The 25,352-nt window shown below is 41.0% G+C and overlaps 1 protein-coding gene across 2 annotated transcripts; it reads right to left on the bottom strand.

Moving 5' to 3' along the window:
* Positions 1-419: 419 nt before the first annotated feature.
* Positions 420-24,528, bottom strand: dnase1l1l (deoxyribonuclease I-like 1-like). Of its 2 annotated transcripts, XM_036988944.2 has the most exons (9): positions 24,356-24,528; positions 23,943-24,099; positions 18,721-18,809; positions 17,149-17,235; positions 16,868-16,995; positions 1,404-1,516; positions 1,108-1,265; positions 866-962; positions 420-752 (listed from the first exon to the last, which is right to left on the bottom strand). In XM_036988944.2, exons 2-9 carry the CDS (start codon positions 24,078-24,080, stop codon positions 672-674), a joined length of 891 nt encoding a protein of 296 aa, XP_036844839.2. In that variant the 5' UTR covers positions 24,081-24,099; positions 24,356-24,528; the 3' UTR covers positions 420-671. The 2 variants fall into 2 exon arrangements, with proteins under 2 accessions (XP_036844839.2, XP_090041567.1); XM_090185441.1 differs by lacking the exons at positions 16,868-16,995; positions 17,149-17,235; positions 18,721-18,809; positions 23,943-24,099; positions 24,356-24,528 and adding an exon at positions 12,170-12,327.
* Positions 24,529-25,352: the final 824 nt, after the last annotated feature.

The following is a 25,352-nucleotide window of genomic DNA, read 5'->3' as shown; positions in this document are numbered from 1 at the left end:
TCTCAAGTTTTGAGGAAGTGTGCAATTGCCATGCTGACTGTAGGAATGTCCACCAGAACTGTTAACTGAGAATTGAATGTTCATTTCTCTACCATAAACCAGCCCAGGACCTCCACATCCGGCTTCTTTACATGCGGGATCTTCTGAGACCAGCCACCAGGACAGCTGATGAAACCGAGGAGTATTTCTGTCTGTAATAAAGCCCTTTTGTGGGGAAAAACTCATTCTGATTGGCTGGGCCTGGCTCCCCAGTGGGTGGGCCTATGCCCTCCCAGGCCCACCCACGGCTGCGCCCCTGCAGTCATGTGAAATCCATAGATACGGGCCTAATACATTTATTTAAATTGACTGATTTCCTTATGTTAGTCTGAGTTAGGGATTAATCCAAAGTAGAATTAATTCTACATCACAATATTTAAATATCCAATATATTAAGTTTATTAGTCTCTGTGCAGACAAAGACACAGTTTGTTTATTTTCCTTAATAGTATATACAGTTTGGTACAGTATAAATTCCAACAAAAAAAAACACTCAAATTTTTCTTCTAAACTCTAAACATAATTTAATTTAAGTACCTAAAATAAATTGAAATAAATAAATACAACTGAAATAATTGGGAGTAAAAACATGATTGCAATGGTTGTTGGTAATGTTGATGGTGCAGTGGGGTCTAAAGTTCGTGGCGCAGGAGATAACGATGCATGGGCTTCAGGTCAACTTCTACTGGGAAGTGGTCGCTGACTTCCAAGGCCTAAATGTAAACAAACACATAATCAAAATCGGTCAATCAAAAAAGAATACAGGTTCATTTAAACTCATATTATACATATCAACTGATTTAAAATGTCTGAGAAGTTAAGTTACCTCTTCTTCAGTAAGGTGGAACTCCTCTTTAAAGTTGAAGGGTTTAGCTGAATCTGGAACTATCCCAGAGATCATCTCTCTGCCATGAATAACTATCCTGGAGTATGACGTATAGAGAGAGAGAGAGGAGACATATCATGATTACAGCAAGAAGAAGCTTCACGCACAGATAAACATACAGAACACATGTACCAGCACACATCCAAGTCTTCTACAATGATTCTGTGGTATGGGTCGCTGACCTGTCGTAAGCGCAGTGTGTCTTCTGCCGAACGGTTGTATCCTGTTCATCTCCAATCAGCCAGCGGAACTTGGGGTCGCTTCTCAAACGCACAGCTCTAAAGCCCTTGATGGTGATGTAGCTGCAGGCTGCGTTCAGGTCCCCTAAGATCACCACATTCTAGAGGATGACCAGTATCAAACAAATAAACACAAAATAGTTAGTTATTATCAAGAGAAAGAGGAAGGAATAAGATGCTAGAAATATGGGGAGCTTCTAGTAAATGTTATCTGATATCAATGATTTAAACCAACTAACCTCAGTCTTCCACTTCTTGCAGATCCCATTGAAAACAGTGTAGAGTTCATCGATCTCTTTCATTGCCGTTTTGGGACAGGTGTGTTGGCCCACCAAGACAAAATCCTTCACCACTGCAGAAGGACAGATTTAAAAGAAATTCCTCTTATATCATTTATCATTTTGGGAGTTTGATAGGAGTATCTTAGCCTTGTCCCAGATCCCTTTGTCCCAGATCTACAGTGCCTTGCGAAAGTTTTCGGCCCCCTTGAACTTTGCGACCTTTTGCCACATTTCAGGCTTCAAACATAAAGATATAAAACTGTATTTTTTTGTGAATTATCAACAACAAGTGGGACACAATCATGAAGTGGAACGACATTTATTGGATATTTCAAACTTTTTTAACAAATCAAAAACTGAAAAATTGGGCGTGCAAAATTATTCAGCCCCTTTACTTTCAGTGCAGCAAACTCTCTCCAGAAGTTCAGTGAGGATCTCTGAATGATCCAATGTTGACCTAAATGACTAATGATGATAAATACAATCCACCTGTGTGTAATCAAGTCTCCGTATAAATGCACCTGCACTGTGATAGTCTCAGAGGTCCGTTAAAAGCGCAGAGAGCATCATGAAGAACAAGGAACACACCAGGCAGGTCCGAGATACTGTTGTGAAGAAGTTTAAAGCCGGATTTGGATACAAAAAAGATTTCCCAAGTTTTAAACATCCCAAGGAGCACTGTGCAAGCGATAATATTGAAATGGAAGGAGTATCAGACCACTGCAAATCTACCAAGACCTGGCCGTCCCTCTAAACTTTCAGCTCATACAAGGAGAAGACTGATCAGAGATGCAGCCAAGAGGCCCATGATCACTCTGGATGAACTGCAGAGATCTACAGCTGAGGTGGGAGACTCTGTCCATAGGACAACAATCAGTCGTATATTGCACAAATCTGGCCTTCATGGAAGAGTGGTAAGAAAGCCATTTCTTAAAGATATCCATAAAAAGTGTTGTTTAAAGTTTGCCACAAGCCACCTGGGAGACACACCAAACATGTGGAAGAAGGTGCACTGGTCAGATGAAACCAAAATTGAACTTTTTGGCAACAATGCAAAACGTTATGTTTGGCGTAAAAGCAACACAGCTGAACACACCATCCCCACTGTCAAACATGGTGGTAACAGCATCATGGTTTGGGCCTGCTTTTCTTCAGCAGGGACAGGGAAGATGGTTAAAATTGATGGGAAGATGGATGGAGCCAAATACAGGACCATTCTGGAAGAAAACCTGATGGAGTCTGCAAAAGACCTGAGACTGGGACGGAGATTTGTCTTCCAACAAGACAATGATCCAAAACATAAAGCAAAATCTACAATGGAATGGTTCAAAAATAAACATATCCAGGTGTTAGAATGGCCAAGTCAAAGTCCAGACCTGAATCCAATCGAGAACCTGTGGAAAGAACTGAAAACTGCTGTTCACAAATGCTCTCCATCCAACCTCACTGAGCTCGAGCTGTTTTGCAAGGAGCAATGGGAAAAAATGTCAGTCTCTCGATGTTCAAAACTGAGAGAGACATACCCCAAGCGACTTACAGCTGTAATCACAGCAAAAGGTGGCGCTACAAAGTATTAACTTAAGGGGGCTGAATAATTTTGCACGCCCAATTTTTCAGTTTTTGATTTGTTAAAAAAGTTTGAAATATCCAATAAATGTCGTTCCACTTCATGATTGTGTCCCACTTGTTGTTGATTCTTCACAAAAAAATACAGTTTTATATCTTTATGTTTGAAGCCTAAAATGTGGCAAAAGGTCGCAAAGTTCAAGGGGGCCAAATACTTTCGCAAGGCACTGTATTTCTGACAGTGTTGTCGAGTCTGGTCTCGAGACCACATGTTGAGTGTCAATGTCTTGTCTCGGTGTCGGATACATTTTTACTCAGTCTTGACTCGGTCTCGGACAGTGAGGACTTATCATTTCCTCCCAAGACCAGCGGAATATTTGTATTTGTATATATTATGGATCCCCATTACATTACATTTCACAACCGATTTCGCAACACATTAAGTGTGTTCCTACTCTACTACTACATATCTACAACACAAAATGCATGTGTACATGTTGTATAGTGCGTATGTTATCATGTGTGTGTGTGTCTCTTCACAGTCTGCAGATTTTTTATCAGTTTTTAAAAAAAAATCGAATTTTACTGCTTGCACAAGTTATTTGATGTGGAATAGAGTTACATGTAGTCATGTCTCTATGTAGTACTGTGTGCCTCCCATAGTCTGTTCTGGACTTGGAAGAGACCTTTGGTGGCATGTCTTGTGGGGTATGCATGGGTGTCTGAGCTTTGTGCTAATAGTCTAAACAGACAGCTCGGTGCATTCAACATGTCAATACCTCTAACAAATACAAGTAGTGATGAAGTCAATCCCTCCTCTACTTTGAGCCAGAAGAGATTGACATGCATGTTATTAATGTTAGCTCTCTCTGTATATTTTAAGGGCCCGCTGTGCTGCCATGTTCAGGGCCAATTGTAATTTTCCTAAGTCCCTCTTTGTGGCACCTGACCACACGACTGAACAGTAGTCCAGGTGTGACAAAACAGTGCTTTATTATGGAAAGACCCCAGCTTAGCTACTGTTGCATCAATAGGTTTTGACCATGACAGTTGACCTCAACTGCCTCAATTTCCACATTATTCATTACAAGATTTAGGGTTTAGTGAATCATTTGTCCCAAATACAATGCTTTAAGTTTTTGAAATATTGAGGACTGACTTATTTCTTGCCACCCATTCTGAATCTGACTGCAGCTCTTTGTTAAGTGTTGCAGTGATTTCACTTGCTGTGGTAGCTGACGTGTTTAGTGTTGAGTCATCAGCATTAAGAAAATGCTAAAAAAGCATGCATAAAGGCTAAAAAACATACATAGACACTTAACTCAGAGCCAGTGGCATGTCATTAGTAAAGACTGAAAAAAAGTAAAAGGGGCCTAAACAGCTGCCCTGGGGTATGCCTGACTCTACTTGGATTATGTTGGCGAGGCTTCCATTAAAGAACACCCTCTGTGTTCTGTTAGACAGGTAACTCTCAATCCACAGTATAGCAGGGGATGTAAAGCCATGACACATCAGTTTTTCCAGCAGCAGATTATAATCAATAATGTCAAAAGCTGCACTGAAATCTAACAAAACAGCTCCCACAATATTTTTATTATCAATTTCTCTCAAATTTCTCTCCTTCCCTATTAGCATGCTGAAAACCTGTTGTTAATTTGTTTACTGTGAAATATCTGGTCAAACACCATTTTGCCCAAAAGTTTGCCAAGGGTTGGTAACAGGCTGATTGTGTCACACCCTGATCTGTTTCACCTGTCTTGTGCTTGTCTCCACCCACCACCAGGTTTCTCCCACCTTCCTCCATTATCCCCTGTGTACTTATACCTGCCTTTTCTGTTGGTTTGTTGCCAGTTCATCTTGTCAAGTCTTACCAGCGTGTTTTCCCGTTTTCCAGTATCTCTAGTTTCTGTTTTCTAGTCGTCCCAGTTCTGCCCTGAGCCTGCAGGCCGTTCTGTCCCATATTGACTCTGCCTTGGATTACTGACCCTTGACCTGCTGTTTGCCTGTCCCCCGTTTTGTAATAAACATCTGAGATTCAAACGGTCTGCTTCCTGTGTCTGCATCTGGGTCTTATCCTGAGTCGTGTTAGATTGATCGGCTGTTTGAGCCAGTAAAGTGTGCTTTTCTATTCTTGGGTAGTGGAATGACTTTTACTTCCCTCCAGGCCTGAGGGTACACACTTTCTAGTAGGCTTAGATTGAAGAGATGGCTAATAGGAGTGGCAATATTATCTGCTATCATCCTCAATTTCATCCACTATCATCCTCAATATCGTCCACTGTCATCCACTATCATCCTCAATATCATCCACTATCATCCTCAATATCATCCACTATCATCCTCAATATCATTCACTATCGTCCACTATCATCCTCAATATCATCCACTATCATCCTCAATATCATCCACTATCATCCTCAATATCGTCCACTATCATCCTCAATATCATCCACTATCATCCTCAATATCATCCACTATCATCCTCAGTAATTTTTCATCCAAGTTGTCAGACCCAGGTGGCTTGTCATTGTTGATAGACAACCATTTTTTCACATCTTACACACTCACTTCACGAATTGCAAAATTACGTTTTTTCCCCCATAATTTGGTGAGTAATGCTTAGATATGAAGGTTCAGAATTTGTGGCTGTCATGTTATGTGCTGTGATGCCATGTCTAAATTTGCTAATCTTGCCAATGAAAAAAATAAATAAAGTAGTTGGCAATATCAGTGGGTTTTGTGACAAATGAGCCATCTGATTCAATGAATGATGGAGCCGAGTTTGCCTTTTTGCCCAAAGTTTCATTTAAGGTGCTCCAAAGCTTTTTACCATCATTCTTTATATCATGTATCTTGTTTTATAGTACAGTTTTATTCTTGTTGTTGTTGGGTTTAGTCACATGATTTTCTCAATTTACAGTACGTTTGCCAAACGGCTGTGCAGCCAGACTTATTTGCCATTCCTTTTGCCTCATCCCTCTCAACCATACCATTTTTCAATTCCTCATTCATCCTCAGAGATTTAACCGTTTTTACAGTCCTTTTCTTAATGGGTGAATGTTTAGCGTTAGTTCAGCGTCTGGTTGCTCCTCATTATACACCACAGATCTTTAACATAGGAATCACTACAAAACATATTGTATGACCTCTTATACACTATATAAGGCCCAGCCCTTAGAACTATGGTTATCCGTAGATGTGGTTTCTGTATTGTGATCACTACATCCGATGGATCTGGATACGGCTTTAGAACACCTTTCTGCAGCATTAGTAAAGATGTGATCAATACATGTTGATGATTTCATTCCTGTGCTGTTTGTAAATATCCTGGTAGGTTGACTGATAACCTGAACTAGGTTACAGGTTACTGGTTACAGTTTGAAGCTTTGTTTTGAGTGGGCAGCTTGATGAAAGCCAGTCAATATTCAGGTCACTCAGAAAATATACCTCTCTGTTGATGTCACATAAATTATCAAGCATTTCACACAAACTCAGAAAAAAAAGAAACAGCCCTTTTTCAGGACCCTGTCTTTCAAAGATAATTCGTAAAAATCAAAATAACTTCACAGATCTTCATTGTAAAGGGTTTAAACACTGTTTCCCATGCTTGTTCAATGAACCATAAACAATTAATGAACATGCAGTGCTCAGACTGTCCGCAATAGGCTGAGAGAGGCTGGACTGAGGGCTTGTAGGCAGGTCCTCACCAACAATGTCGCCTATGGGCACAAACCCACCGTCGCTGGACCAGACAGGGCTCACAAAAAGTGCTCTTCACTGACGAGTCGCGGATTTGTCTCACCAGGGATGATGGTCGGATTCGCGTTTATCGTCGAAGGAATGAGCTTTACACCAAGGCCTGTAGTCTGGAGCGGGATCGATTTGGAGGTGGAAGGTCCGTCATGGTCTGGGGCGGTGTGTCACAGCATCATCGGACTGAGCTTGTTGTCATTGCAGGCAATCTCAATGCTGTGCGTTACAGGGAAGACATCCTCCTCCGTCATGTGGTATCCTTCCTGCAGGCTCATCCTGACATGACCCTCCAGCATGACAATGCCACCAGCCATACTGCTCTTTCTGTGCGTGATTTCCTGCAAGAAAGGAATGTCTGTTATGCCATGGCCAGCGAAGAGCCCGATCTCAATCCCATTGAGCACGTCTGGGACCTGTTGGATCGGAGGGTGAGGGCTATGGCCATTCCCCACAGAAATGTCTGAGAACTTGCAGGTGCCTTGGTGGAAGAGTGGGGTAACATCTTACAGCAAGAACTGGCAAATCTGTTTCAGTCCATGAGGAGGAGATGCACTGCAGTACTTAATGCAGCTGGTGGCCACACCAGATACTGACTGTTACTTTGGATTTTGACCCCCCTTTTGTTCAGGGACACATTATTCCATTTCTGTTAATCACATGTCTGTGGAACTTGTTCAGTTTATGTCTCAGTTGTTGAATATTGTTATGTTCATACAAATATTTACACATGCTAAGTTTGCCGAAATAAACGCAGTTGACAGTGAGAGGACGTTTATTTTTTTGCTGAGTTTATTATCCAGATACTGACTGTTAGCACTTGGTGGTCTATAGCAGCCTCCTACAAAAATGGGCTTTAGGTGAGGCAGGTGAACCTGTTACCATATTACTTCAACAGCATTTGACATGAGATCCTCTCTAAACTTGACAGGAATATGACACTGAACATAAATGGCAACACCTCCACCATTGGCATTCCTGTCTCACCTGAAGATGTTGAAATCATGTTTTGCTACCACTGTATCATCAAATGTACTGTATTATCTAAGAGTTTAAGAGATAGTCCGTATATGAATGTTATATGTTACTAGCAAGTTATTGAATTCATGAACCTTTTTTTATTAGGCTACATATGTTAATGTATATGTTAATTTTGGGGCAGCAGGTAGCCTAATGGTTAGAGCATTGGGTCAGTGACTGAAAGGTTGATGGATTGAATCCCCGAGCTGACAAGGTAAAAAGCTGTCGTGTTGCCCCTGAACAAGGCTGTTCCCCGGTAGACCGTCATTGTAAATAAGAATTTGTTCTTTAACTGACTTGCCTAGTTAAATAAGTGTGCACTTTTCTGTGATTCTTGATTGTTTTTAATCGCTTTACAGGGAGACTTATCAGAGGTAGATATGACAGTGTTATTGTTGTTTGAGCTGATAGTGCAGGGTGAGCTGCACACAGTGGACCTCCTAATAGGGCCCACTGCCTCAGTGCTAACAGTATAACTCAGGTTCATAGGCGCAAGATTACTGCATACAATATCTGTAGGATTAACAGAGGTATTCAGGGGAGTTAAGAGGGGACATAAATTAGGTTGCTTACATTATTGCCAACGACCCATAGCAGCACTATGACAACTCAGCAACACAATGGTAGGGATCATCTCAGCAGGGTTTTGGTTCACTGGTAAGTCATTGTCTCAACGCAGCCTTGAAATGCGCGGACAGGGTCCAGGAGTCAAGATGACTTGGATGGACTCCATCATTTCTGTAGACCACGTTTTGTTTCCAGAAGGTGTTATTTATAGAGGCCAACAACGCTACAGTAGACTTACTAATGCCAGTAGCTTGATGAGTATTTCACAGCAGCGGCACAGCAATGTTATCGGGCCTGCAATAATTGGCCGCTTTAAAAAATATATCTTTCAGACCTAGAATCAGTTCTTTAAAATCAATTTTCAGCAGTTCCGAGCTAGCCCTCCTAATGTCGTTTGACCCCAACACGGACTACGACAGCGTCAGCCCGCCAGTGTCAGCCCCCAGCAGCTGTCGTAGAATGGTGGGAAGCAGCCTTGTAATGACCTGTACTCAAGCTCCAGGATAGTATAGGGTCCCCCCCCCCCCCCCTGGAACTGAGATGTTTCTCACCATAGAGCTGCAGGTGACAGCTGGTGAAGTAGAAGGAGTAAAAACTCATACAGTAATTATCAGCTTTCATTCAGTCAGCGCATAAAACTGCTTCACCAGGCCAAATATATATGTTTTTTATTTAACTAGGCAAGTCAGTTAAGAACAAATTCTTATTTACAATGAAGGCCTACCCCAGCTAAACCCTCCCCTGACGATGCTGGGCCAATTGTGCGCTGCTCTATGGGACTCCCGATCGATCACAGCCGGTTGTAATACCCGGGATCAAACCAAGGTCTGTAGTGACGCCTCTAGCACTGAGATGCAGTGCCTTAGACCGCTGCGCCATTCGGGAGCCCAATATAGACACATTCATGAAACAATATCTTAACGCCTATTGAAACCTGGGCCTCCTACTTTACTCATAACATTACTGTTCTTTACTTTAATTGAAAAATATCCTCAAAACTTTGTCTCTCTCGCTGGCAGCTCAGCGGAGTTGAGTGGTTGGAAATACAGCTCATCACTCACGCGCACCGCTCCATGTCCTTTACTACGGCTCTGTTAAAAACTGCTCCATACTAAAAAAAAAATCCCGTTACAATTTCGCTCCATTAATTAAAAATCGCAATTTAACCAAAACCCATCTATTTTTGTGACTACCTGGATCTACCATTTGGTATTTAAGTATTGAAACTAAACCATATGGATTTGAATTAAAATTATTTGAATAAACATGAAAAGGTGAATGTATGAAGCGTACACCATTTCAAATATGCTACATGTCATTGTAAACAGCATATAAACAAACACCCGTTCTACCAGTCACATTCGGCTCTTTTCAGTTCGCTGCAGCTAGCGACGGGAACAAGCTGCAACAAACACTCAAACTGTACAGTTTTATCTCCATCTCTTCATTCTGTGACTCACTCATGGACACTCTTACTGACAGTTGTGGTTGCTTCGCGTGATGTATTGTTGTCTCTACCTTCTTACTCTTTGTGCTGTTGTCTGTGCCATGTTTTGTGCTGCTACCATGTTGTGCTGCTACCGTGTTGTTGTCATGTTGTGTTGCTAACATGCTGTGTTGTCATATGTTGCTGCCATGCAAGTCTCTCTTTATGTAGTGTTGTGTTGTCTCTCTTATCGTGATGTGTGTTTTGTCCTATATTTTTATTTGATTTTTCATTTTTAATCCCAGCCCCCGTCCCCGCAGGATGCCAATTAACTTCTGGTAGGCCGTCATTGTAAATACGAATGTGTTCTTAACTGGCTTGCCTAGTTAAATAAAGGATACATTAAATAAACACTCTAGATAGGTCAGGAGCCAGACAGGGAGCCTAAGAAGGAACGGAAATGAATTATTTAGGCTATATTATTTCAATTAGTTCAAGGCTATAGCCTACAAATAAATACATTGTGAAGTATTTGCGAGCGCGACATAATTGGCTGGTAGGGACATAAAGCACGCAGCATTTAAGCAACATTTCGTTATAATTATAGTCTATACATTGCGCATATAGGCTGTGACTTACTTAGAATTAAATAGCCTACAAATTAAACCAAAAAATACTTATTATTGCCTTTTGAATTCATCTTATTTTTTTGAATTCATTTTTAAAATTCAAATGGCACTCGCACATCTGAGCAATCTTTTTTTGCAGGTGCATGGTAACAGTAGAATAAGATGAAGGAAAAAAGAAACCGCACACTGCTCTTGATGGTATCAGGCTCTTTTACGCCCTCTTCCAAATGGTAGCTTTAAACGCAGAGGATGCGCACAGTGCAACAATATGACGAAGTGTGAATATGTCTGCCACCCACATACAGGAAAACGCTTACAAATAAATGACGTTATTACGTGTTCCACCACCCATGTTATTTACATTATTAAATGTCCATGTGGGATGTGCTATGTAGGTAAAACCTCTCGTTCGCTCACACAGAGAATTAGTGAAGATAAAAGTTCAATCAGGAGAAACGACAGGGATTATCCAGTCGCAGTACATTTGAATGACCTGAAGCATGACATTTCCACCTTTAGATTTTGTGGCATTGAGAAAGTTAAGATATCAGACAGGCGAGGTGATATTAATAACACTCTTGAGTAAAAGAGAATGTTTTGGGATTTTCACCCTCCAGACATTATTTCCTAAAGGACTTAATGCTGAAATGCCTATGTATGTTATGTTGTGAATTTGAACATGAATGTTGCCTCTATTTAAGATTACCCTGATGTTTTTCGTACCCAATGATTAATTAAAACTTGCTCGGTAGGTCTATGTCCTCATTGTGGTTTTACATACGTGTTTAATACATCGTATTTACACACTTTATTAGAATATTTTATAAAAATGCATATTGTTATATTTGGTAGCACTTATTTGTTTTTCCTTCGCCTGCAACCACATTCGACATGTGGAACGGATGTGGGTGGGGCTAGGTCTACTTTAAGGGTGCTAATTTAAAAAGAAACTCACAAAAGCTCTGATTGAGGCCGATACGTAAGCTTATTAAATATCAGTTATACTATCCAGAACAGTGTGCGGTTTCTTTTTTCCTTCATCTTGAATTCATTTTTAGAAACACGAGTTTGGCCAGTCTGTGACTTCCGGCTCATGCGACGGTGCAAGGAGAACAGGTGTTGTGCTGAAAATCTCCCCCCTCCCTGCCAGAATCCGCCCCTTGGCGTTCTTCATTGCTGCGACTTGCTTGCTAGTTGAGATTTCTGCTATTCACTCCGTTGTCAGTTTAGCCTACATTTCACGGATCTTAGTAGCGGAAAGCATTTGTGTTTGCAGTTTTCGGTTTGGATATATTATAAGTGTATATGGCGGTTCTAGCTTGTATGGCGCCCTTGCCTGCCAACATTTTACTCCCTCTGTTTAATATAACACCCATACATTCATTATTCATTTCCGATGCGAAGTTTGTTCTATAGAAAGTATTTGACACTTTGTGCCACAGAAAGTATTGGACTCTAGCCACAAAATAGAAGGGGGGAATTCCAGCAGGGGGAGATTTTCGGCACAACACCGGCCAGCAGCGGAGAATTTCCTCTACACACTTGCAGATACACTAGGGATGCGAAACACCCCCTTGGCCACTCCTGCCAGGCTGGGCAGATCAAATGGAAAGCTCCTTGAACGTGGGAATATGCCAGGCCTATTGTTTCAAAATCAATTATGGCCTATTGTATAGATAATAACGAAAATGAACGAAAAGTTTAAGAGATCAGATTTTTAGCTTATAAACACCTCTCTACAATAACACACGTAGTTATCTACCCACCTCATTCCTTTATTCCAGCATGTGCACGTAGTAAAGTACACCAGCATACTTTTGAGACGTCTTTTCAGATTCCACAATGATTTAGTTGTGGATGTTTCATGTAGCCAGCATGTAACAACTGTCATTTCCCACGGATAGAACAACGGCATCCGGTCTGTAACCTAACAGTTTAGCACCATACCAGCAGGTGGCATCCAAGCCTTACACATTAACAGTGGACACTACATCACCACACTCCTTCTCTTGCTCTTGGACCTCATCTTTTTAAGTCACCTTGATTTAGCACCTGTGTTTAAAAAACAAAAAACAGTTTCTTCATGAAAATATTTAGCGAACTCTATGACAGTAGCTAAAGCAAGGGGCTATCATCAGCTCACAATTAGACTACAATTGCATGCTGGGGCAGGCATGCCCTGAGCTCCTGAGGTAAGCGCTACTGGAGTGGGCTCCAGTCAAATTGGGCACTCTCTGCTCCTCGCTCCACTCAGCTCATCTGGCTGGTAGGGAAGAGTGGAGGGGGAATTGTTTGAAAGTTGCTCACTCACTATTAATAAGGAGATACACCCCCCACCGGGAGAATTGTAACAGTCTTTATAAATAGACATGTTTGGGCAGTGGCGAACCGTGGCTATTGGACCTTCCAACACGTTGTACCAAATTTTGAAAAATCATGAAAATAACTGAAACATATAATCACTTAATGCACCCAACTGAGTCAAACCGGCCTGAGGCTGAGCCGAGCTTCGAGCTGCCACTCAAACACAGGGATAATGCTACCAACAACATAGTCCCCATAGTCCAACAACACAGTCCCCAAAGTCCAACAACACAGTCCCCATAGTCCAACAACATAGTCCCCATAGTCCAACAACACAGTCCCCATAGTCCAACAACACAGTCCCTATAGTCCAACAACATAGTCCCCATAGTCCAACAACACAGTCCCCATAGTCCAACAACACAGTCCCCATAGTCCAACAACATAGTCCCCTTAGTCCAACAACACAGTCCCCATAGTCCAACAACACAGTCCCCATAGTCCAACAACATAGTCCCCATAGTCCAACAACACAGTCCCCATAGTCCAACAACACAGTCCCCATAGTCCAACAACATAGTCCCCATAGTCCAACAACACAGTCCCCATAGTCCAACAACAGAGTCCCCATAGTCCAACAACACAGTCCCCATAGTCAAACAACACAGTCCCTAAATCCAGATTAAATTAAAGAAAGCTACAATATTGTTACGCCCTGATCTATTTTCACCTGTCCTTGTGATTGTCTCCACCCACTCCAGGTGTCGCTGATTTTTCCCCAGTGTATTTATCCCTGTGTTTCCTGTCTCTCTGTGCCAGTTAATCTTGTATGTTTTTCCAAGTCAACCAGCGTTTTTCCTATTTTCCTGCTTTTTGCTATTCTCCTTTTTCTAGCCCTCCCGGTTTTGACCCTTGCCTGTTTCTGGACTCTGCACCCGCCTGCCTGACCATTCTGTCTGCCTTGACCACGAGCCTGTCTGCCACTCTGTACCTCCTGGACTCTGATCTGGTTTTGACCTATTTTCCTGTCCACGACCATTGTCTTGTCTACCCCTTTTTGGATTAATAAACATTGTAAGACTCCAACCATCTGCCTCCTGTGTCTGCATCTGGGTCTCACCTTGTGTCATGATACAGTATTATATAGAGCCATTATTGCATGGAACTCCCGTCCATCTCATATGGCTCAAATGAACAGCAAACCTGGTTTAAAAAAACAGATAAAGCAACACCTCACGGCACAACGCCTCTCCCCTATTTGACCTAGATAGTTTGTATATATGTTTTGATATGTATGTCTTTTTAAACTGATGTAGTTCTGTCCTTAAGCTTTTGTTGTCTATTAACGTTCTGTATTATGTCATGTTTCATGTTCTGTGTGGACCCCAGGAAGCTGCTGCTTTTTTGTTGCAGCAGCTAATGGGGATCCTAATAAAATACCCAAAGCAACAACCACACTGTTCACACAACCCTATGGTAGCCTAACACCATCACTATCACACTATCAGCAGCTAATGGGGGATCCTAATAAAATACCCAAAGCAACAACCACAACCACACTGTTCACACAACCTTATGGTAGCCTAACACCATCACTATCACACTATCAGCAGCTAATGGGGATCCTAATAAAATACCCAAAGCAACAACCACACTGTTCACACAACCCTATGGTAGCCTAACACTATCACTATCACACTATCAGCAGCTAATGGGGATCCTAATAAAATACCCAAAGCAACAACCACACTGTTCACACAACCCTATGGTAGCCTAACACCATCACTATCACACTATCAGCAGCTAATGGGGGATCCTAATAAAATACCCAAAGCAACAACCACAACCACACTGTTCACACAACCTTATGGTAGCCTAACACTATCACTATCACACTATCAGCAGCTAATGGGGATCCTAATAAAATACCCAAAGCAACAACCACAACCACACTGTTCACACAACCCTATGGTAGCCTAACACTATCACTATCACACTATCAGCAGCTAATGGGGATCCTAATAAAATACCCAAAGCAACAACCACAACCACACTGTTCACACAACCCTATGGTAGCCTAACACCATTACTATCACACTATCAGCAGCTAATGGGGGATCCTAATAAAATACCCAAAGCAACAACCACAACCACACTGTTCACACAACCCTATGGTAGCCTAACACCATCACTATCACACTATCAGCAGCTAATGGGGGATCCTAATAAAATACCCAAAGCAACAACCACACTGTTCACACAACCCTTTGGTAGCCTAACACCATCACTATCACACTATCAGCAGCTAATGGGGGATCCTAATAAAATATCCAAAGCAACAACCACAACCACACTGTTCACACAACCCTATGGTAGCCTAACACCATCACTATCACACTATCAGCAGCTAATGGGGGATCCTAATAAAATACCCAAAGCAACAACCACACTGTTCACACAACCCTATGGTAGCCTAACACCATCACTATCACACTATCAGCAGCTAATGGGGGATCCTAATAAAATATCCAAAGCAACAACCACAACCACACTGTTCACACAACCCTATGGTAGCCTAACACCATCACTATCACACTATCAGCAGCTAATGGGGGATCCTAATAAAATACCCAAAGCAACAACCACACTGTTCACACAACCCTATGGTAGCCTAACACCATCACTATCACACTATCAGCAGCTAATGGGGATCCTAATAAAATACCCAAAGCAACAACCACACTGTTCACACAACCTTATGGTAGCCTAACACCATCACTATCACACTATCAGCAGCTAATGGGGGATCCTAATAAAATACCCAAAGCAACAACCACAACCACACTGTTCACACAACCTTATGGTAGCCTAACACCATCACTATCACACTATCAGCAGCTAATGGGGGATCCTAATAAAATACCCAAAGCAACAACCACAACCACACTGTTCACACAACCTTATGGTAGCCTAACACCATCACTATCACACTATCAGCAGCTAATGGGGGATCCTAATAAAATACCCAAAGCAACAACCACAACCACACTGTTCACACAACCCTATGGTAGCCTAACACCATCACTATCACACTATCACCAAAAGCGACAAGTGTGACACATCCGAGGATGTGTGTAACGGGCTCGTGATGCTGTAAAGACAGCGCCCATAATACCAGCGCACTCCATATAGGAGTGCATTTTTTGTAAAACACATCAGACCGATATAATTGTTTTTTTTATTTACTAAAGAAATCAGTTCAGAACTAAATTATTTTCACCATTCTGTATGTCTGAAGAATCCATATGTTCTTCTGAAATATGAACTTGGAAATGCTGGACTTGTTGAAGTCTTGTTATTGTGTCGATTTGACAAAATTACATTCATGATCTTGAGTTGAACTCACATTTTTCCGTTCAAGATGTCTAGGTCTTGAATCGGTCTCGCCCCCCTCCGGTCTAGGTCTTGAATCGGTCTCTCCCCCCTCCGGTCTTGAATTGGTCTCACCCCCCTCTGGTCTAGGTCTTGAATCGGTCTCGCCCCTCTCCGGTCTTGAATCGTCTCACCCCCCTCCGGTCTAGGTCTTGAGTCGGTCTCACCCCCCTCCGGTCTAGGTCTTGAATCGGTCTCGCCCCCCTCCGGTCTAGGTCTTGAATCGGTCTCACCCCCCTCCGGTCTAGGTCTTGAATCGGTCTCGCCCCCCTCCGGTCTTGAATCGGTCTCACCCCCCTCCGGTCTTGAATCGGTCTCACCCCCCTCCGGTCTAGGTCTTGAATCGGTCTCACCCCCCTCCGGTCTAGGTCTTGAATCGGTCTCACCCCCCTCCGGTCTTGAATCGGTCTCGCCCCCCTCCGGTCTAGGTCTTGAATCAGTCTCTCCCCCCTCCGGTCTTGAATCGGTCTCACCCCCCCCCCCGGTTTAGGGCTTGAATCGGTCTCGCTTTAGGTAGACACGAAAACAACACTGTTGTCTTGACAACCCCATATGGTCACATGGCTGGCAAGACAGCACAAACAGATGCGAGACCAGGCTAGGACTATCTGTCTAAGGTATCCTAAAATCCTTGTGACACATGGCATGTTCCTATCTCCAAATTGCATGATATGAGATGATATGACATTATAACTTAAGACAGTGATTGATATATGGGAAGTTCTCACGGGTAGTGGGTGAGTGAAACCGGACAATGAAAGGCTCTCTGGAGAAAACCTCAGTGTCGTTATTCGTCCCCTCTCCTCCCTCTAGCTCAGGATACTGGCAATGCTCTCGGACCTGCAGCACATCTTTCCTAGAGATGATTCAAGCCAATTAATCAATCAACCAACCAACCAATCAAACGAGAGAGAGTATACTAGAAATTAGGAGTGCTGCAGTGTTTTAAAGATTCTTATCTAAAATGTAAAGTTTAATGTAAAGTCTGTGTAAAAATGTAACGGCTTACTTGTAAATGTAGACATATTGCTCTTTGTAGGTTTTCTTCCCCAGTCTCTTACTCTCCACGTAGGAGTATGCATGCGATTTGTCAAAGCTGATGGTGGAATGACAAACAGACATCAGGTGACGAATAGAGCCCTAACCCTGATAAGACTTCATCTGTACATACTGTACATATCTTATAAAGGATTTATTCTGTAATGGTAGACCCCGCTGTATACATCCTGTATTGTTGCCATACTACTTCAGTAAACATGTTAACCTGACTCACTCTCTCTGCCTCATCCATATCTAAAAACATAACACACATTTTTAAAAAAGGTCAACAAAGCAATTTCAAGATCCTGTTATGTACCTGTTAAGATCCTGTTATGTACCTGTTAAGATCCTGTTATGTACCTGTTAAGATCATGTTATGTACCTGTTAAGATAATGTTATGTACCTGTTAAGATCCTGTTATGTACCTGTTAAGATCCTGTTGTGTACCTGTTGTGTACCTGTTATGTACCTGTTAAGATCCTGTTATGTACCTGTTATGTACCTGTTAAGATCCTGTTATGTACCTGTTAAGATCATGTTATGTAACTGTTAAGATCCTGTTATGTACCTGTTAAGATCCTGTTATGGACCTGTTAAGATCCTGTTATGTACCTGTTAAGATCCTGTTATGTACCTGTTAAGATCCTGTTATGTACCTGTTAAGATCCTGTTATGGACCTGTTAAGATCCTGTTATGTACCTGTTAAGATCCTGTTATGTACCTGTTAAAATCCTGTTATGTACCTGTTAAGATCCTGTTATGTACCTGTTAAGATCCTGTTATGGAGCTGTTAAGATCATGTTATGGAGCTGTTAAGATCCTGTTATGTACCTGTTAAGATCCTGTTATGTACCTGTTAAGATCATGTTATGTACCTGTTAAGATCCTGTTATGTACCTGTTAAGATCATGTTATGTACCTGTTAAGATCCTGTTATGGAGCTGTTAAGATCCTGTTATGTACCTGTTAAGATTATGTTATGTACCTGTTAAGATCATGTTATGTACCTGTTAAGATCCTGTTATGTACCTGTTATGTACCTGTTAAGATCCTGTTATGTACCTGTTATGTACCTGTTAAGATCATGTTATGTACCTGTTAAGATCCTGTTATGTACCTGTTAAGATCCTGTTATGTACCTGTTAAGATCCTGTTATGGAGCTGTTAAGGTCCTGTTATGTACCTGTTAAGATCCTGTTATGTACCTGTTATGTACCTGTTAAGATCCTGTTATGTACCTGTTAAGATCCTGTTATGTACCTGTTGTTAAGATCCTGTTATGTACCTGTTATGTACCTGTTAAGATCCTGTTATGTACCTGTTAAGATCATGTTATGTACCTGTTAAGATCCTGTTATGTACCTGTTAAGGTCCTGTTATGTACCTGTTAAGATCCTGTTATGTACCTGTTAAGATCATGTTATGTACCTGTTAAGTTCCTGTTATGTACCTGTTAAGATCCTGTTATGTACCTGTTAAGTTCCTGTTATGTACCTGTTAAGATCCTGTTATGTACATGTTAAGGTCCTGTTATGTACCTGTTAAGATCCTTCACCAGTGTAGGTATGGCTTCACCTTTTGCATCTCGAACCTCCTGGATCAAACACAGGTCACAGCGAGCAATAATCTGGGAAGGGGAGGGAAACAGCTTTTGGTTATATTGTTGAATATCAAAAATACCTTAATAATGAACACAGAATAGTTGTGACCAGAGTTCGTGAGCCGAGATGAGCAGTTGGAAATCACGCTCATCGCTCATGGTGCTTCATGTATTTTACTACGGCTCCAAGCCTCCACTAAAAACGCTTCATGCGCACAGGGGGGAAAAAAAATGCTAATTCGCTCCATTCATTAAAATCACAATTTAACCGACACCCATATATTTTTGTGACTAACTGGACCTACCAATTTGTATTTTTAAGTATTGAAACCAAACCATGTGGATTTGAATGAAAAGTATTTGAATAAACATGAAAATGTGAATTTAAGAAGCGAACATAATTTCAAATAGGTTACATGTCATATTAAACAGCATATAAACACCCTATATATGTCAGAAGCCAGACAGGGAGCCTAAGAAGGAACGCAAATTAATTATTTAGGCTATATTATTAGCCTACAAATAAATACATTGTGAAGGATTTGCGATTGCGACACAATAGGCTGGTAGGGACATAAAGCGCTCAGCATTTAAACAACATTTCGTTGTATTAAATAATTACGGTCTATAAATTGCGCATATAGGCTGTGACTTACTTAAATACATATTAAACGAAAAATGAGAATTATTAGTGCCTTTGAATTCGTTTTTAGAATTCGTATTTAGAAACACGGATTGACCAGTCTGTGGCTTCAGACTCATGCGATGGCCCTTGGAGAGCCGGTGTTGTGCTGAAAATCTCCCCCCTGACAGAATTCCACCCCCCTTCGCGTGAACGCGCACGAACTCAATTATTCATTGCTTCGACTTGCTTGCATATTGAGATTTCTGATCACGTTAGGCTGCGTTTCATTTTTATTTATTTTTTTCGGTGTGATCGCGGGGAGGCACTAGTAATGTCTGCAGTTTTCGGTTTGGCTATTTGCTTCAAGTGTATTAGTCTATAAATATAAATGCGTCATCTCTCCCATGTCTTATTGTTCTGAAATGTTTATTGCTTGCCTACATTTTACTCCATCCTCTATGTTTAATATAACACACATACATTCATTATTCATTTCGGTTGCCTAACGTGAAGTTTGTTCTATTTTAAAGTATTTGACTCTGATGTGTGCCACAAAAAGAACTTGACTCTAGTCACAAAATTAAGGAAATTAGAAGGGGGGAGGAAAAATAAAATGAAACGCAGCCTAACGTGAACAGAAATCTCAACTAGCAAACAAGTCGCAGCAATGAAGAATTGCGTGCGTGTGCGATCACGCTAAGGTGAGGGGGGATTCTGGCAGGGGGGAGATTTTCGGCACAACACCAGCCAACAGCTGAGAACTTTCTCTCCACACCTGCAGAGCCACTGGGGATGCTAAACAGCCGCTTGGCCAGTCTTGCCAGGCTAGGCAGAGATGCAGAGTTGTTTCTACAAATCTTTATAGGTAGGTCTAAAGGTTTTTAGACAAAATAACCCAATCAAAACGGAAAGCTCCTTGAACGTGGGAATATGCCAGGCCCATTGGGCCTAAATCAATTATGGCCTATTGTATAGATAATAGAAAAAAAATGAACGAAACACAGTGGTCGCCAATCGACTGGTCGATCTTTAAGGCATCCTAGTCGAACACCAAATATTTCTGTAGAAAAGCCAACGAGAGATAAAGGCTTTTGAGCTCAACTAAAGACTGTTTAGTTCTAGTTTTTCATGCTGTCTAGTTGTTTAGTTGTAGCTGTCTAGTTGTTTAGTAGTAGTTGTCTAGTTGTTTAGTAGTAGCTGTCTAGTTGTTTAGTTGTAGCTGTTTAGTTGTTTAGTTGAGGCTGTCTAATTGTTTAGTAGTAGCTGTCTAGTTGTTTAGTAGTAGCTGTTTAGTTGTTTAGTAGTAGCTGTTTAGTTGTTTAGTAGTAGCTGTCTGGTTGTTTAGTAGTAGCTGTCTGGTTGTTTAGTAGTAGCTGTCTAGTTGTTTAGTTGTAGCTGTCTAGTTGTTTAGTAGTAGCTGTCTAGTTGTTTAGTAGTAGCTGTTTAGTTGTTTAGTAGTAGCTGTTTAGTTGTTTAGTAGTAGCTGTCTAGTTGTTTAGTAGTAGCTGTCTGGTTGTTTAGTAGTAGCTGTCTAGTTGTTTAGTAGTAGCTGTCTAGTTGTTTAGTTGTAGCTGTCTAGTTGTTTAGTAGTAGCTGTCTAGTTGTTTAGTAGTAGCTGTCTAGTTGTTTAGTTGTAGCTGTCTAGTTGTTTAGTAGTAGCTGTCTGGTTGTTTAGTAGTAGCTGTTTAGTTGTTTAGTAGTAGCTGTCTAGTTGTTTAGTAGTAGCTGTTTATTTGTAGCTGTCTAGTTGTTTAGTAGTAGCTGTCTAGTTGTTTAGTAGTAGCTGTCTAGTTGTTTAGTAGTAGCTGCTTAGTAGTAGCTGTCTAGTTGTTTAGTAGTAGCTGTGTGGTTGTTTAGTAGTAGCTGTCTAGTTGTTTAGTTGTAGCTGTCTAGTTTAGTAGTTTAGTTGTAGCTGTTTTGTTGTTTAGTAGTAGCTGTTTAGTTGTTTAGTATTAGCTGTCTAGTTGTTTAGTAGTAGCTGTTTAGTTGTTTAGTAGTAGCTGTTTTGTTGTTTAGTAGTAGCAGTCTAGTTGTTTAGTAGTAGCTGTCTAGTTGTTTAGTAGTAGCTGTCTAGTTTAGTAGTTTAGTTGTAGCTGTTTTGTTGTTTAGTAGTAGCTGTTTAGTTGTTTAGTATTAGCTGTCTAGTTGTTTAGTAGTAGCTGTTTAGTTGTTTAGTAGTAGCTGTTTTGTTGTTTAGTAGTAGCAGTCTAGTTGTTTAGTAGTAGCTGTCTAGTTGTTTAGTAGTAGCTGTCTAGTTGTTTAGTAGTAGTTGTCTAGTTTAGTAGTTTAGTCTAGTTGTTTAGTAGTACCTGTCTAGTTTAGTTGTTTAGTTGTAGCTGTTTAGTTGTTTAGTTGTAGCTGTTTAGTTGTAGCTGTCTAGTTGTTTAGTAGTAGCTGTTTAGTTGTTTAGTTGTAGCTGTTTAGTTGTAGCTGTCTAGTTGTTTAGTAGTAGCAGTCTAGTTGTAGCTGTATGGTTGTTTAGAAGTAGCAGTCTAGTTGTAGCTGTCTAGTTGAGTAGTTTAGTTGTAGCTGTCTAGTTGTTTAGTAGTAGCTGTCTAGTTGTTTAGTAGTAGCTGTCTAGTTGTTTAGTAGTAGCTGTTTAGTTGTTTAGTTGAGGCTGTCTAGTTGTTTAGTAGTAGCTGTCTGGTTGTTTAGTAGTAGCTGTCTAGTTGTTTAGTAGTAGCTGTCTAGTTGTTTAGTAGTAGCTGTCTAGTTGTTTAGTAGTAGCTGTCTAGTTGTTTAGTAGTAGCTGTCTAGTTGTTTAGTAGTAGCTGTGTGGTTGTTTAGTAGTAGCTGTTTATTTGTAGCTGTCTAGTTGTTTAGTAGTAGCTGCTTAGTAGTAGCTGTCTAGTTGTTTAGTAGTAGCTGTGTGGTTGTTTAGTAGTAGCTGCTTAGTAGTAGCTGTCTAGTTGTTTAGTAGTAGCTGTGTGGTTGTTTAGTAGTAGCTGTTTATTTGTAGCTGTCTAGTTGTTTAGTAGTAGCTGTCTAGTTGTTTAGTAGTAGCTGTCTAGTTGTAGCTGTCTAGTTGTTTAGTAGTAGCTGTCTAGTTGTTTAGTAGTAGCTGTTTAGTTGTTTAGTTGAGGCTGTCTAATTGTTTAGTAGTAGCTGTCTAGTTGTTTAGTAGTAGCTGTTTAGTTGTTTAGTAGTAGCTGTTTAGTTGTTTAGTAGTAGCTGTCTGGTTGTTTAGTAGTAGCTGTCTAGTTGTTTAGTAGTAGCTGTCTAGTTGTTTAGTTGTAGCTGTCTAGTTGTTTAGTAGTAGCTGTCTAGTTGTTTAGTAGTAGCTGTTTAGTTGTTTAGTAGTAGCTGTTTAGTTGTTTAGTAGTAGCTGTCTAGTTGTTTAGTAGTAGCTGTCTGGTTGTTTAGTAGTAGCTGTCTAGTTGTTTAGTAGTAGCTGTCTAGTTGTTTAGTTGTAGCTGTCTAGTTGTTTAGTAGTAGCTGTCTAGTTGTTTAGTAGTAGCTGTCTAGTTGTTTAGTTGTAGCTGTCTAGTTGTTTAGTAGTAGCTGTCTGGTTGTTTAGTAGTAGCTGTTTAGTTGTTTAGTACTAGTTTAGTTGTTTAGTAGTAGCTGTCTGGTTGTTTAGTAGTAGCTGTTTAGTTGTTTAGTAGTAGCTGTCTAGTTGTTTAGTAGTAGCTGTTTATTTGTAGCTGTCTAGTTGTTTAGTAGTAGCTGTCTAGTTGTTTAGTAGTAGCTGTCTAGTTGTTTAGTAGTAGCTGCTTAGTAGTAGCTGTCTAGTTGTTTAGTAGTAGCTGTGTGGTTGTTTAGTAGTAGCTGTTTAGTTGTAGCTGTCTAGTTGTTTAGTAGTAGCTGTCTAGTTGTTTAGTAGTAGCTGTCTAGTTGTTTAGTAGTAGCTGTCTAGTTGTTTAGTAGTAGCTGCTTAGTAGTAGCTGTCTAGTTGTTTAGTAGTAGCTGTGTGGTTGTTTAGTAGTAGCTGTTTAGTTGTAGCTGTCTAGTAGTTTAGTAGTAGCTGTCTAGTTGTTTAGTAGTAGCTGTCTAGTTGTTTAGTAGTAGCTGTCTAGTTGTTTAGTAGTAGCTGTCTAGTTGTTTAGTAGTAGCTGCTTAGTAGTAGCTGTCTAGTTGTTTAGTAGTAGCTGTGTGGTTGTTTAGTAGTAGCTGTTTAGTTGTAGCTGTCTAGTTGTTTAGTAGTAGCTGTCTAGTTTAGTTGTTTAGTAGTAGCTGTTTAGTTGTTTAGTAGTAGCTGTCAGTTTAGTTGTTTAGTAGGAGCTGTCTGGTTGTTTAGTACTAGTTTAGTTGTTTAGTAGTAGCTGTCTAGTTGTTTAGTTGTAGCTGTCTAGTTTAGTTGTAGCTGTTTAGCTTAGTTGTAGCTGTCTAGTTTAGTTGTTTAGTTGTAGCTGTCTAGTTTAGTTGTTTAGTTGTAGCTGTTTAGTTTAGTTGTTTAGTGGTAACTGTTTAGTTTAGTTGTTTAGTTGTAGCTGTCTAGTTTAGTAGTAGCGGTCTAGTTTAACTGTTTAGTTGTAGCTGTCCAGTTTAGGCGTTTAGTTTTAGCTATCTTCACAGTTCTTGTCTCTTACACCTACCTTGATCAGAATTCCCATAATCTTTTTGTTGTTAGCTTTCGCCTCCCCAAAGCTCTGAACGTTAAAGGCACAGATTTTCAGTGACATTGCAACGTGCCACAGTCCCACAGAACACGTCACAAGAACTGGCCACTTCATTCTGTTTTGAATAGGAATTCTGTAAACACGGAAAAACAGTAGAGCTGCTCAAAATTATGTTTGAATTGTGACAACATGAAAACATTTTCTTGGGCCTGTAATTGTCTGGGGTTATAGATAATCACCCATAATTAAGTTTGTACTAGATCAGCTGTGTAGCTTAAAGTTTACATTTCCGTTGTTATAATATGTAATTCATGTTGTGTGATAATCTGTAATATTCATCAAATTAGACATCATTAATATTACTCATTTGAAATCAGAATATCTCTTACCCTCTGTGCCAGTTTTTCAGGTAGGTCAGCCCTAGTGGAGTGAAGAGCCGTCTCCTGAACGTCCTGTCCTGTGGTGTATTGGGAACATACAGGTAACGTAGAGGGTGAAAGACGTGAGAGCTGCGTCCCAAACGGTACCCTATTCCACTACCCCCCTACTGTCTTTTACCCATAGGGCTCTGGTCAAAAGTAGTGCACTATATAGGGAACAGGGTGCACTTTGGGACAGGGGACAGAGGGCAGGGGTCTGTTGTGCTGTGTCAGTGGGAAATTCAGAATGGAGCTCTATCTGGAAACGTTGGCTACACCACTGAACACAGTGGCTCAATGGACTCCATCACACATTCAGAAACTTCTGCTTCTGACTGACTACGCACACACACACACACACACACACACACACACACACACACGCACACACACACACACACACACACACCACTACACCACTGAACACACACAGGCACAATGGACTCTATCACACATTCAGAAAGTTATGCTTCTGACTGACGATTGTCTCAAAGGTGAAGTGCTGCCCAACAATAGACCAGAGAGAAACCATATGATACTCGGACTATGAATAAAAGACTGGCAATCATTCTTCTAAATCTGTGCGCTAGATCAGGGGTTTCAAAACTTTTTCATGTCAAGGACCCCCAACTATGATCAGCCCCTGGCCGAGAACACCCAACTGAATATTTTCACCCTGCTTTGTAGCCGTTAGACGTTACATTTTAAGATTTCAGAGGGATACCCCCTACTGCCTCTGACCTGGTGGATTCACTAAACATAGAACATCCCTGGTCATCTCTACTGCCTCTGACCTGGTGGACTCACTAAACAGAGAACATCCCTGGTCATCCCTACTGCCTCTGATCTGGTGGATTCACTAAACAGAGAACATCCCTGGTCATCCCTACTGCCTCTGATCTGGAGGACTCACTAAACAGAGAACATCCCTGGTCATCCCTACTGCCTCTGACCTGGTGGACTCACT

Source organism: Oncorhynchus mykiss, chromosome 9, assembly GCF_057628025.1.
Source record: "Oncorhynchus mykiss isolate SJ-2025 chromosome 9, ASM5762802v1, whole genome shotgun sequence".
Classification (NCBI taxonomy): Eukaryota; Metazoa; Chordata; class Actinopteri; order Salmoniformes; family Salmonidae; genus Oncorhynchus; species Oncorhynchus mykiss.
This window is presented reverse-complemented; position numbering and strand designations above follow the sequence as displayed.